At 43.5% G+C, this 13,914-nt stretch overlaps 2 protein-coding genes across 2 annotated transcripts; both read left to right on the top strand.

The window, feature by feature from the left end:
• Positions 1 to 1,054: 1,054 nt before the first annotated feature.
• On the top strand, positions 1,055 to 4,765 carry LOC130113322 (F-box only protein 48). Its single transcript, XM_056280908.1, has 3 exons — positions 1,055 to 1,212; positions 3,224 to 3,569; positions 3,805 to 4,765. The coding sequence occupies exons 2-3, from the start codon at positions 3,267 to 3,269 to the stop codon at positions 3,964 to 3,966; spliced, it is 465 nt and encodes a 154-aa protein (XP_056136883.1). The 5' UTR covers positions 1,055 to 1,212; positions 3,224 to 3,266; the 3' UTR covers positions 3,967 to 4,765.
• A 5,351-nt stretch (positions 4,766 to 10,116) lies between these two features.
• Positions 10,117 to 12,933, top strand: cnrip1a (cannabinoid receptor interacting protein 1a). Its single transcript, XM_056281031.1, has 3 exons — positions 10,117 to 10,295; positions 10,903 to 11,047; positions 12,769 to 12,933. Exons 1-3 carry the CDS (start codon positions 10,117 to 10,119, stop codon positions 12,931 to 12,933), a joined length of 489 nt encoding a protein of 162 aa, XP_056137006.1.
• The last annotated feature ends 981 nt before the right edge of the window (positions 12,934 to 13,914 follow it).

The following is a 13,914-nucleotide window of genomic DNA, read 5'->3' as shown; positions in this document are numbered from 1 at the left end:
CAATTTATGACCATGGCAAAGAACGGCAAAAATAAGTTTCTTGTCAATGCAGATATTCTGATCAGCGCCATTCCTTTTCTGCTCCAGTTCTTTTTGTACTGCCACCATCTCTTCATTTCTCAGCTTCGGGATACGACAATCCCTTTCCTGCTCTCACCTTATTCACTTTCTCTTCCCGTAAATTTGTAATTTGCGATATTAGGGTATATACAAATAACATTGACTTGACTTAATTCTTCTTGGACACTGTGCTGACCCCGTATCATGATTCCCCTTGCAGTGCAGTCACTTTGCTTGCTCTTTCTTAACTTTACACTCCTCCACATTGCAACTGTCCTTCCCACATCTTCTGACTCCTCTACATACTCCAACATGTCCATATTCTTGGCAGCAAAAACACCTGAGAGCTCTCATATGGCCTCACACACATGCTCAAGGTAGACTCTTTCCGGCGATTCCCCTTCAAATGTCAAACACGCAGAATTACTGTCCCTCCTTCCCCCCTTCTCAGAATCTAGTCATTCTTCTTGCCTCACACACACACACCTACAAAATCCCGAAATGACTCTGACAGTGGCACACCATTCCCATCTTCCTTGCTTTTAATCCGAGTGGGAAGCAAATTGCACAGTAATATTCTTTAAATACACTAATTTTAAGGGTTCTATCTCTCTGACGCTTTGAGATACAATCAATGATAATCATCCCACGTCTAGTTATCCTGGTCGATCGTACGTCTCTTAAGTTTTCCTCCAATAAACTTTCCGACATGATGTGGGTCCTTGAAAATGCCGTTTTCTCTTGCCACGGCTATCGTCCCTGCAAGATACGTCTCCTCTGTTCTCAGTGACTGATTGGAATCACTTGAGAATTTGACGCATTCTTCTTTATTTTCTTCTTACTTTGAAACCCCTTCGGATCCTCGTTTCCATGTCAAATTTCGCTCTCCGACTCCAACGTCATTTCCGCCACTCCTTACTGTGTGTTTCCTGATGACCCTGCCGTCGCCTGGCACTCTTCACAAACATCAGATGTGCGATTGTGCGAAGGGGAGGTCATAAACGTGCGTGTAGGTTTTTAAATGACGGTTGTACGCATGCGCGCAGAGCCTGCGCGATGACGACAGCATTGTGTGTAAACATCTCAGGCGGAGAGACGTTTAAAAGTCTGTCTGTCAGCTGTCAGCGGCGAGGCGAAGAAATCACACCGAAGGTGGGTTCAGATTGGCGACAGGTCGTCAGTCTTTCATTAACAATCATACATACGCATAACGTTCACCTCGTTAGCTATCATAACTAATCTTTGACCTTAAACTTCATAACTATAAAGCGTTGACCCGTTTTGCTAACCGTAGCCGACATCGTGACGCCCGGTACCCGTGTAGCTTAAACGTGACTTACTGCTGATGCTTACGATGTGCTGTTACAAGAGGTTCTTCATTTTAAATCGTGTGCGTGTGTGTGTGTGTGTGTGTGTGTGTGTGTGTGTGTGTGTGTGTGTGTGTGTGTGTGTGTGTGTGTTTATATATAAAATGCAAATCGAAACTGAAATCTTGATTGGGCAAAAACAAACCTCTGAACCAAGGGCCGAAACAATAGTCACTGTATGTACCAGCTTCATGTAACGTAAATGAAAGGGGGCAACAGCGATGCAGTGGTAAATAACAAAGTGGGTCAGCTGTGATCTTCGGTCAGTGATCACCATTAGGAAGCCAATTAGGACATTAGCGACATTTTCAAAAAGAATAGAAAACACGTATTCGTCTATTTTCCCATTGAATTACACAATTTCTCAATAGCTTAGATCAGGTCGATACTACTTTGATGTACAATATGAATTCGTGCAACGAAGATTTATGTTAGCCCTAAAAAAAGAGGGTAAACTGTTGCTAGTCTGCAATTATACGGGTGGATAAATTAAGTTTAGGTGTGTATACCCTCCACTACAGCACTACTGGTCAATTATTCAAATACAGAATGAAAAGTATTCGCAGATCTTATTCACTGTGGGATAACTCAAGTTTATTTGTATCAAAAATCTCATTCTGGGCAATATAATAAAATAAATAAATAAAATAATAATAATAAATAAAATGAATAAAAACAAAATGTATTATTATTAGTAGTAGTATTATTCTCCTCTGTCCTCTGTGTGGAGTTTGAATGTTCTCCCCGTATCTGTCTGCGTGGGTTTTGTCAAGGTGCTCTGGTTTCCTCCCACAGTCCAAAGACATGTAGGTCAGGTGAACCAGCCATACTAGATGTGTACCTAGATGTGATTGTGTCGGCCCTGTGATGGACTGGCAGCCTGTCCAGGGTGTCTCCCCACCTGCCGCCCAATGACTGCGGAGATAGACTCCAGCATCCTGCCACCCCAATTGGGATAAGTGGCTTGGATAATGGATGGATGGATTATTATTATTATCCATCCATCCACTCTCCAAACCGCCCATCCTGCTCTCAGGGTCGTGGGGATGCTGGAGCCTATCCCAGCTGTCATTGGGCGGCAAGCAGGCAGTCACCCTGGACAGGCCGCCAGGCCATCACAGGGCAAACACACACATGTGCGTGCACACACACACACACACACACACACACACACACACACACACACACACACACACACACACACACACACACATTCACACCTAGGGACAATTTAGTACGGCTGATTCACCTGACCTACATGTCTTTGGACTGTGGGAGGAAACCGGAGCACCTGGAGGAAACTCATGCGGGACACGGCAAGAACATGCAAACGCCACACAGAGAATGACCCGGATGACCCCCAAGGTTGGATTAAAGCAGGTCTCGAACCCAGGACCTTCTTGCTGTGAGGCGACTGAGCTAACTATTGTTGTTATTATTATTATTATACATCCATTATCTTTAGACCCCTGATTCAGATTAAAAAAAACAAAAAACACCCGATATACCAAAACCTTGTCAGGACAAGATGCGGGTGCAGATTTTGTATTCTTACATCCAACTCAACTGAGCTCTTTCCCTCAATATTGTTGTTATTGTTGCCAATCTATAAATACATGTGTTGCTGTGAAAAAGTGGTATGTATTGCTTCTTTCCTATTCAATAGACTTAAAGGACATAAATAAAAGGAATCTGTCTGTTACAGTCGGCAGTCTGTGCTAGAATTTTTCTTTTATGAATTGTTTTGCACTTTGAGTTTTCTTCCAAATGCAAATGGCAATATGTCTTGTCTGTAGGCACCAAGTTCTGTCTCATCAAACTGTTGGACTCGGAATTGTCATGCTGCATGACCCTAAGGGAAGTTTGTCCACCGTTTATTGTGTCTGTGGAAGAAGTCCCGTCTTGATGTTCGCCGAAGACACCTGCCTTCACAACTTTGCTGAAACACTGCCGACAGAAATCAGCTTAAAGATCTTCAGTGAATTGGACACTCAGAGCCTTTGCAATGCCTCGCTGACCTGCAGGCTGTGGCATCACATTATCGAGGACAGCCAGCAGTTGTGGAGGAGCCAATGCCTGACTGTGAGGGCAGTTTGTCAGAGGGAGGTTGACCGGGACCGAAGAAATGGGCTTTCTTGGAAGGTGGATTATTTCAGTACAGCTGACTCCCTCTTTTTAACAATCTCCACATTTTGAAACATAAACTTTTTTTTCATTTTCTAGTTTTATCAGACGTTGTAAAATAGACCTTTGCTGTGCTCGACACTGCACAATATGTGGGGGGAAAAATACTGACGATTGTCTTTTCACTGAAAATGCCTCCTTAGTATCATAACCGATAAGGTGACGCTGTTGTTGTCTTTCTTTTTCCTCACAGCTTACCTTAGTGAGAAACTACACAAGAAGTTTCCTGAAGAGGGATTGGTTAAGAGGGCGTTACAGCAATGTACGCTCGGTGGACGAGCTACGGGGCAGGAAGATGTGCCCGCTGGACGTGGAGACGTGGGGCGAGATTCTCGAAGCTGAGCTAGAGCGATAGCCCCGGGATTAATTTCCCAGCACATTTTATATTGTTTCAGTTATGCTTTATTACAGTACTAAGAAGTCTTTTAATTTTTCTAATGCTAATATATTTTATACTTTTAGTGATTTACAAGCTCAAGCTTTATGCATGCCTTTTTTAAAGAAATTCTCTTCTAATTGGTGTGACTGAACAGAGAACAGAACGACGATGGAAACTGGTGTGAACACTATCAATACTACGGATGCACAGATGAACACGCTGAATAAATCAGGGTTCATGGTGAAATTTGAGTTGTGCTGTGCTTATTTAAACAAGTTAGACTTACAGGGAGTCTTATAACTGGACTCTACATGGTGAAAATGTGAACTTGGAAGATCTGAAACAAAAATTGTCCATAATTTACAACAAACTGCCATGGATCAAATTATTCTTAAATACCCGGTTATTGACATTTTGGTATAATGACGTGACACCTGTTTAGTTTCCTGGTAAGGGTCCATGTTATCACATAGGCGTTATTCTTTCAGCACTATGGAGAGGAACTTGAGGCTGTTGGGGGTCGCATCTGCTTTGCTTTGACCACATCAAGTCAATAACAAATTCAGCCTATTGCCGTCTTAAAAATATAGCAAGAATTAGACAATTTGGGTTGCATTCATCTCCTGTAGGTTAGATGTAATGGTCTGTTCTCAGGTCTTTCCAGAAAAAGGTCCTGGGTACCTTCAGCTAGAGTTGACATATAGGCAAGCAAAGCTGAACACGTTAAACCATTTCTCAGATGTCTGCACTGCCTCCAGTGTGTCACAGAGTCGACTTTACATTACTGCTGCTCATCTATAGGCTTCGCGGTGCTTTAGGACCAAAATACAGCTCTTGCTTGCTTTCGTTAAATGAACCCTCTCCTCTCAGGTCCGCTGGGAATGCTCTTCTAGCTATTCCCAGAAGCCCCAGCAAAACATGGTGAAGCCACAAACGCTCATATGGAAGTCCTACATCTCGTAGGTATAAGACTTCTGACCACGTTTGAAACCAGGCTAGCACTTTACCTCTTAGTCACTCTACTTCCACCCTTTTTATCTTATTTATCCGGTTTCTCTTCTTTTTTATCTTTTAAGTTCTCTTTTAAATTTATCTTACTTTGTATTTTTCATCTGTTTTTAATGCACATATCATCATGCCAATCATATGGAATTTTACACAGTATTTGTATGTGTGTGTGTGTATATATATATATATATATATATATATATATATATAGCGTGTTTTTCCCGAAACCGTCAATGGTGTTGTTATAAGTGTTCAACTAATGAGGAGTGGAATTTCAATACAGATGCAGGAAAAAAGTTTAATACATTGCAGTACAGGCCTGTTTCGTGCGTCGCGCACGCATCAGCTACTAATGTGGTTCAACAAGGAAAGACATACCGATTACGTTGCCCAGCGCCACGCCCCTAATTTCAGTTGGACAGCAACCAATCAGATGAGGGAACATTTAAACTATAACAAGCCAATGGGGTAGGTAGTTATGATGCACAGCAACCAATGGCGGGGTAGAAAGCGTTACAACCAATGGGGTAAGGGACTGGGGCTTGTTTTGAAAAGCATTTAGGGATCAGGGCACTGTTGAAATGGCGTACATTTAAAATATAAGGTCATTTATGTAAATATAATGGGGTGGTGTTGGGGCACAGTTGGAAGGACAGGCAGTTAAAAAAAAGACCTCTAATAAATGTCACGTGTATCTAATGGAGGGGGGGGGGTAATAAAGACGTTTTACTTCTAGTTACAAAGGAGTTTTTTTTTCAGGGCCCTCTGTTAATCCCACGTAAGTGTCTACATTGCAGTTGTCTTCTGTTGTCACCGGTGCCTGGTAGATGACTCCCTCTGTCTGGCATTTTCCTTCAGAGGGCCCTTTTAAAAATAGGTTTAACGCCCATATGAGTAGCTCCAGAAATGAACATTAAAAAAAACGGCCTTAAGCCGCCACATTTGGTCATTGGTAGACAAGAATATCAGTGATTCTGTCTCATGGAAAATCCTTGCAAAGAGCAAGGCATATTCAATAAGAGGTAAAAGATGTAGCCTGTGCTTAGCAGAAAAGTATTTTATTATTTGCAGACCTGATATGGCCACCTTGAATAGTAGAAACGAATTGGCCACCAGCTGTAGACACCGAAAAAAATATCCCCTTTGTAACTATAAGTAAAACGTCTTTATCATCCCCCCCCCCCAGTAGATGATACACATGTGACATTTATTAGAGGTCTTTTTTTAATTGCCTGTCCTTCCACCTGTACCCCAACACCACCCCACTATATTTACAGAAATTATCTTTTTATATTTTAAATGTACGCCATTTCAACAGTGCCCTGATCCCTAAATGCTTTTCAAAACAAGTCCCAGTCCCTTACCCCATTGGTTGTAATGCTTTCTACCCCACCATTGGTTGCTGTGCATCATAACTACCTACCCCATTGGTTTGTTGTAGTTTAAATGTTTCCTCATCTGATTGGTTGCTGTCCAACTGAAATTAGGGGCGTGGCGCTGGGCAACGTAATCTGTATGTCTTTCCTTGTTAAACCACATTAGCAGCTGATGAGTGCGCGATGCATGAAACAGGCCTGTACTGCAATGTATTAAACTTTTTTCCTGCATCTGTGTGTATGTATATATATATATATATATATATATATATATATATATATATATATATATATATATATACACTGATTTTTTTAATATATATCAGGCTATAGGTTTACATAAGCAAAAATACTGTTTAAGAAACCAAATTGTGACATTGAAATGTTTGGTAATATAAAGTATAATCAATCAAAACTAGTTTCTAAGTTATAATCCCTCATATATTTCAGACTTAATTTTGTAAGAGATTTCAGGTAATACATTTTTGTGATCATTAATTTAGAGAACAAAATTGTTTATCATGATACGACAATGTCTGAATTTCATCCAAATACGTTGCCATTGAAAGACAATAAATTATATTGAGTTATTGCCCAGCCCATTTCCATGTTTGCTGACTTCATACTACTATTTCCACTATACTACTGTACAGTTTCATCACTTGATAATTTGTCTTCATCTGTACAACAGTAGTACTGAATCTGTACAACAGTAGTACTGACCCTAGAGCTTTTTTAATGTCAACACTGTACTGTACTTATCTACCTGAGGAGTGGAGAAGAAGCATACTGGTACCAATTTTCAAGCATAAGGGTGATGTGCAGAACTGTAGCGACTACAGAGGTATAAAGTTGATCAGCCACAGCATTAAGATATGGGAAAGGGTAATAGAAGCTAGGTTAAGAGGAGAGGTGATGACTAGCTAGTAGCAGTATGGTTTCATGCCAGGAAAGAGCACTACAGATGTGATGTTTGCTTTGAGAATGTTGATTGAGAAGTATGGAGAAGGCCAGAAGGAGTTGCATTGTGTCTTTGTGGATTTAGAGAAAGCATATGACAGGGTGCTGAGAGAGGAGGTGTGGGATTGTATGTGGAAGTTGGAAGTTGCAGAGAAGTATGTAGGAGTAGTGTAGGATATGTATGAGGACAGTGTGACAGTGGTGAGGTGTGCGGTTGGAATGACAGATGGGTTCAAGGTGGAGGTGGGATTACATCAAGGATCGGCTCTGAGCCCTTGTTTGCAATGGTGATGGACACCACGAGCTCAGGCAGGAGTCTCCGTGGACTATGATGTTTGCGGATGACATTGTGATCTGCAGCGAGAGTAGGGTGCAGGTTGAGGAGAGCCTGGAGAGGCGGAGGTATGCACTGGAGAGAAGAGGAATGAAAGTCAGTAGGAGCAAGACGGAATACATACGCGTGAATGAGAGCGAGGACAGTGGAGTGGTGAGGATGCAAGGAGTAGGGGTGACGAAGGCATATGAGTTTTAATACTTGGGGGGTCAACTGTCTAAAGTAACGGGGAGTGCAGAAGAGAGGTAAAGAAGAGGGTGCAGGCAGGGTGGAGTGGGTGGAGAAGAGTGTCAGGAGTGATTTGCGACAGAAGGGTACCAGCAAGAGTTAAAGGGAAGGTTTACAAGATGGTTGTAAGACCAGCTATGTTATATGGTTTGGAAAACAGTGGCACTGATGAAAAGACAGGAGGAGGAGCTGGAGGTGGCAGAGTTGAGGATGCTAAGATTTTCACTGGGGGTGACAAAGAAGGACAGGATTAAGAGCGATTATATTAGAGGGACCACTCAGGTTGGACGGTTTGGAGACAAAGCAAGAGAGGCAAGATTTAGATGGCTTGGACATGTGTTTAGGAGAGATGCTGAGTATATTGGGAGAAGGATGCTGAAGGCCGAAGAAGAGTTTTATGGATGTAATGAGAGAGGACATGCACATGGCTGGTGTGACAGAGGAAGATGCAGAGGACAGGAAGAAATGGAAACGGATGATCCGCTGTGGCGACCCTTAACGGGGGCAGCCGAAAGTAGTAGTAGTAGTAGTAGTAGTAGACTCAGTAGCAGTAGTACTGTACTTAGCCACACTGATGAGCCAAAACATTTTGACCACTCATAGGTGAACCGAATAACGTTGATCATCTCCAAACAATGGTACATGTAATGGTCTGGGTAGATTAGATGGTAAACAAACAATCACTTCTCGTAGACAACATGTTGGATGCAGGAGAAATGGGCAGGAGAAATACCTGAGCGACTTTGACCAGGACCAAATTGTTATGGCCAGATAACTGGGTCAGAACATCTCTGAAATGGCAAGGCTTGTGGGGGGCTCCCAGTCAGCAATGGTGAATAATGACAGACAGTGGTCTGAGGAGAGACAAACCACGAACTGGTGCAAGGGTGTAGGGCACCCAAGGATCATCGATGTACGAGGGCAATGAAGGCTATCCTGTCTGGTCCAAACCAACAGAAGGTCTACTGTGGCACAAGTCACAGAACATTTTAATGATGGTTACGGGAGGAATGTGTTACAGCACACAGTGCATCATACCCTGCAGCGTATGGGGCTGCATAGCCGTAGACCGGTCAGCGTGCTCGTAATGACCCCTGTCCACCGTTGAAGGCACCTACAATGGGCACGCATGCGTCAGTACTTGACCATGGAGCAATTAAAGAAGGTCACCTGGTCCGATGAGTCCTGTTTTCTTTTAGATCACTTGGATGGCTGTGTACGTGTACACCATTTACCTGGGGATGTGATGGCGCCAGGATGCACTGTGGGAAGACGACAAGCCGGTGGAAGGAGTGTGATGTTCTGGGCAATGTTCTGCTGGGAAACCCTGGGTACGGCCATTCATGTGGACGCCAATTGGCCCATGCCACATACCTAAACATCGTTGCAGAACAGGTACCCCTTCACGGCTATGGTATTCCCTGATGGCAGAATAATGCGCCCTGCTACACTGCACACATTGTTCAGGAATGGTTTGAGGAACATGTTCAAGGTGTTGCCCTGGCCTCCAAATTCTCCAGATCTCAATCTGATTGAGCATCTGTGGGATGTGCTGGACCGACAAGTCTGAGCCACGGTGGCTCTACCTTGCAATTTACAGGACTTGAAGGATCTGCGTGTAATGTTTTGGTGCCAGATACCAAAGGACAACCTCAGGGGTCTTGTAGAGTCCATGCCTCAGTGGGTCAGCGCTGTTTTGGCGGCACACGCAAGACCAACAGCATATTAGGCAGGTGGTCATAATGTTTTGACTCATTGGTCTATGTCTATGCACATGTGTGTGCGTGTGTATGCCGGTGCAATAGTCAACCCTCAGTCCGATACTGTGCAGCTTGTATGTTTTACTGTTTATTAACAGCATTATCTGATCCCTCTCACACTTTATTATTATTACTATTTAACCGCCACTGCCTCCATCAGCCCTTTTACTGCTATTGTTGGCTGTTGTCCTTTGCTGCCCCACGTGAACCAAACCGAGGTGAATGCCCTGCACGTGGAAACATACTCGCCAAATTAAATGTGACTCTGGTCTGTGCTGCAGTCGGCCCAAGCGAAGGCACCGCTCGGCTGTGGTTGGTTACCTCCCGCCTCTGCACACGTCACCGCGTCTCCTCCGTCCGTGAGCCGGTGGACGGGGCATCGTCGCATCACCACTGCTCAGTTAAAACGGAGCAAAAAAAAAAGGGGGGAAAAAAAACCCCCAAAACGAAACTGTGAATCATGGACGACATCCCGCCGATTATCAATATCTCCATCTCTCTGAAAATTCAGCCCAACGAGGGTCCGGTGTTTTTCAAGGTGGATGGTACCAGATTCGGTCAGACCAGAACAATAAAGCTGCTCACAGGATCCAAATACAAGGTTGAGGTGGTTGTGAAGCCATGGAAAGGTGAAGCCACGTAAGTAAAAAAAAAGAAAAGAAAGAAAGAAAAAAATCGAATCTGTAATTTGTTATATTCATGACAGCATCCTGTATGCTCCGCGTTGATATCCTCCATATGGCCGCGGAGCATACAGGATGCCATCATGGATATGAGTATAAGAGACTATCTGCTTTCATTTGTGTTTATTCGGTGTAATATCAAAACTAAATGCCAGGAGATATTACTCTTGATAGATTTTACTCCCTGCATCGTAAAAAAAAACAAACAAAAACAAAATGCATCTAAAACAGCAAGACACTAAAGCGCGTTTATATTAGCTTTGGGCCCGCCTCCTATATAGGCCAGCAGCATCCGATGTGACTTTTAATAAATAATGTGGGAAGATAATGTATTTTTAATTGACATGAGGCGTCGTTTGCACGATGCTCGCCCATACAGCAGTGCACGGTAATCTGGAGATGATCTCTCCAGTTATGTTCATCTCAGGTCGGTCTGGGTGTGGTGCGCGTGCGTGCGCGCGTTTGTATGTGCATGTGCGTATGTTTATGTACGTGTTCGTATGTGTGTGTGTGTGTGTGTGTGTGTGTGTGTGTGTGTATATATATATACATCCTCTCCACAGCAACATGAATATCGGCGGTGTCGTCTTCCCACTGGAGCAGCAGTCTAAAGATGAAGAGTCGGTGGTGTACCATGGACAGTATGACACAGAGGGAGTTCCCCACACTAAGAGTGGAGACAGACAACCTGTCCAAGTCAGTATAGAGGTATGTTAATCAGTACTGGACAACACGCCAACAGCTGTTTCAGTTAGGATATGTGTTTGCAATAGTAGCCTCTCTCTTAGTAGTTGTTTTTTCAGTTGCACTCTGCATCAAAGGTTATTTATTTGCATCATGTTTTATTGGCACAGCTCACTTGGCAATATGCCAATATGCAGGGGAGACACTACAGTGTAAGTTCTTTCACAGTAGGGCCTCGAGCGCTCAAAGGCCCTTTAGACGGGCATCAAATGGTGCTTTTACACAGAAAGGCTAAACAGTCGTAAGCACTGAAAAAAACCATTGCAGTGGCATTTCCACTGGCGCACGGTTTGGCGTGAATGGATCCCAACCGTGCTCATTTCTGGATTCTTGGCTATGTTTGAAAACCGTGCTGATTGCCACCAGGTCGTGCCTATGGGAGGGCTTAATGACACCGGTATTCAAAGATTGGTTTTACATTTACATCACATCCAGTGATGTTATATCTGATAGCGTTGATATCCTGCGGCGCCATTATGGCAGCCTGCTCTGATCCTACAGCGCATATTGACTTTGCAACGAGCGTGCATTTGTCTGTGTAGATTGGAAAACAAAAGAGCGCACAAAAATATGTCTGAATCTATGCGACGCTAGCGCCAGCGTTGATCGTTAACACCGATTAAGAAGACGCTTACGATTATGTGTACTTGTTTGTTGCCACTGGAGTTTTAATACTATAAAACATTTCGACCTTGGTACTTCGGACTAGTTTTACAGAAACATACAATTTGGTTGGCTGCGCTGCCTGATGTTACTAAGCAACCAAAAGCTGCGCGCTGCGATGACGTGTAACTTACACGACACGAAATGTGACAATCGGTTCTCGTTACAATCCGACTGCGGCAGGCTGTTGATTTGGCCATTTCATGGGCGAAAAGTTGAGGGAATTGAGCAGTAAGGCTCCCTGACTAAACTAACTTAACTAGAAAAAAAGTCAAAACAAAGATAAATGTATTGCCAGCACCGTAAATCCCTCACAGGTAGCTTTATTGCTACTGTGTATTTGTCCTTGGACGGAAAGGGTGAAGCACGTCATGTGGAGCTGATTGGTTAATTGTTGTCACATGACCTGCGGTGCGCCACATTCAAAAAGTAGAGATTGTGCTGAGTGTGCTGGGGGCGCACCCGAAAAAACAAGCACGTCGCAACGTTGCAGTTTTGAGCGCACTTGTCGCGCGTCTCCTTTGAAAATAATGACTTTGTGCGCGCAAAAGACGCAACATGTGAACGGCTCCTAAAGCTGCTTAAACCTTCGCACAGCCCCTGGCTACATATTGTGGACCTCAGTCAGAATCGATGTGCTAATCATATGCATCACATTTGGGCGGGGGGGCTTGCACCATATGTTGTCAGGGTATCCAGGAGTCCTCTAGTAGCACCCCTGCCCGCGGGGGCTATTACTGTATAAATCACATGCCAGTCAAGTGCACAAAGCAAACATTTTGGTTTTGAGAATGGAGTGAAGACTGCAGCACACTCATTAGCTTTGTCTTTTTTTCTGAAAACAGACTTAACATTTCAACAACTACTGTGTCTTCATCCCAAATTGAGTGCTCCAGTCTTCTCTCCTTTCTCGGCCTATGGTCCTTTGCCTGGGAAGGACCTGTTACAGCCATTTCTTGCCGGATGACATGCAGTGAATTCCTAGTCTGTGTAAACACTTTGGTTTTTGTTTGTATGCCCAGTTCCCCCAGGCGGGGCAGTTTGAGACTGTGTGGCAGGTGAAATACTACAACTACTACAAGAGGGAGCACTGCCAGTTTGGGAACAAATTCAACGACATTGTGTACGAATGCAAGCCCAATGAGACGCGCAGCCTAATGTGGATCAACAAGGAGGTGTTCAACTGAGGAGCTTCACGGCAGCTCGTCCTTCCAAACACATCCAGAGGAGTTGTACTGTTGGGGAACAATCTTTGAACTTAAAAAAAATGAACACTTTATTCCCAGGAAGCATTCAGGCAGTCACCGGGCTCTGCTAGTTGTATTTATATGTCAAAATGGGGAAGGGGGGTGGGGTGGACAGTTGTCTGCTATGCTGGTCTTAAGGTCGGAGTTCAAATGAGGAGTTGATACGAGTCAAAAGAAGTTTCTGAGTTACGTGACAGGATCGCTGGTCACTAAATCGATCTCATCTTCAGATGAGACAACATTATAACATTACCAATCACAGTGGCTCAAATGGTTACTGAGACCAGGATGGAAGACACCTGTGGTTTGAAGAAGTATATAACCTATTTGTTAATGCTGTTTAAGTGTGTGTGTGTGTGTGTGTGTGTGTGTGTGTGTGTGTGTGTGTGTGTGTGTGTGTGTGTTTTACTGTAAAACTTTTGACTTTCCTCCTGTGTTAGATAGCTTAATAATTGAGCCCTCAAAGGCCTCTGTCTCTGAACAGCACAACACTAGCTGAAAAAGGGCCAGCCGTGTTTCTCGCTTTATGAGAGGTTCAAGTGCTTTGGTTTCTCTTTTTTTTGCCTACTGTATTAGTTTTATTTGACTGGATTCATTTTGCCAAAAAAAAATGTTTGTTTCGTCTCTTATTAAGATGCAAAGACATCAAAATGCCTGAACAATCCTGTTTTACTGCATATAAACTGATAAGTATAACATGTTTAAGTCAAACAGATAAGGCCATTCTACTTGAACAGAGCACTGCAATAAATGGAAGCAAGTGGACTCGTGTTATGAGACACTGGTTTGTCGTACGTGTTTTGCAGAGTCGACTAGTCTTCACTGCTAACTCTCGGAGAAGAAATGTGGCCATCCAGCTCTTGTCCTTTTAGTGTCTGCAATGCACTATTAAAACTAAAATCCTGAAGATTTACATGTAAG

This window comes from Lampris incognitus, chromosome 5 (genome assembly GCF_029633865.1).
Source record: "Lampris incognitus isolate fLamInc1 chromosome 5, fLamInc1.hap2, whole genome shotgun sequence".
Taxonomy (NCBI): Eukaryota; Metazoa; Chordata; class Actinopteri; order Lampriformes; family Lampridae; genus Lampris; species Lampris incognitus.
This window is presented reverse-complemented; position numbering and strand designations above follow the sequence as displayed.

Coding starts and splice junctions, on each gene's coding strand:
- LOC130113322 (XM_056280908.1), top strand. CDS start 3,267: ATGCTGCATGACCCTAAGGGAAGTTTGTCCACCGTTTATTGTGTCTGT. Junction 3,570..3,804: donor GAAATGGGCTTTCTTGGAAG/GTGGATTATTTC, acceptor TTTTCCTCACAG/CTTACCTTAGTGAGAAACTA.
- cnrip1a (XM_056281031.1), top strand. CDS start 10,117: ATGGACGACATCCCGCCGATTATCAATATCTCCATCTCTCTGAAAATT. Junction 10,296..10,902: donor CCATGGAAAGGTGAAGCCAC/GTAAGTAAAAAA, acceptor TCCTCTCCACAG/CAACATGAATATCGGCGGTG. Junction 11,048..12,768: donor CTGTCCAAGTCAGTATAGAG/GTATGTTAATCA, acceptor TTGTATGCCCAG/TTCCCCCAGGCGGGGCAGTT.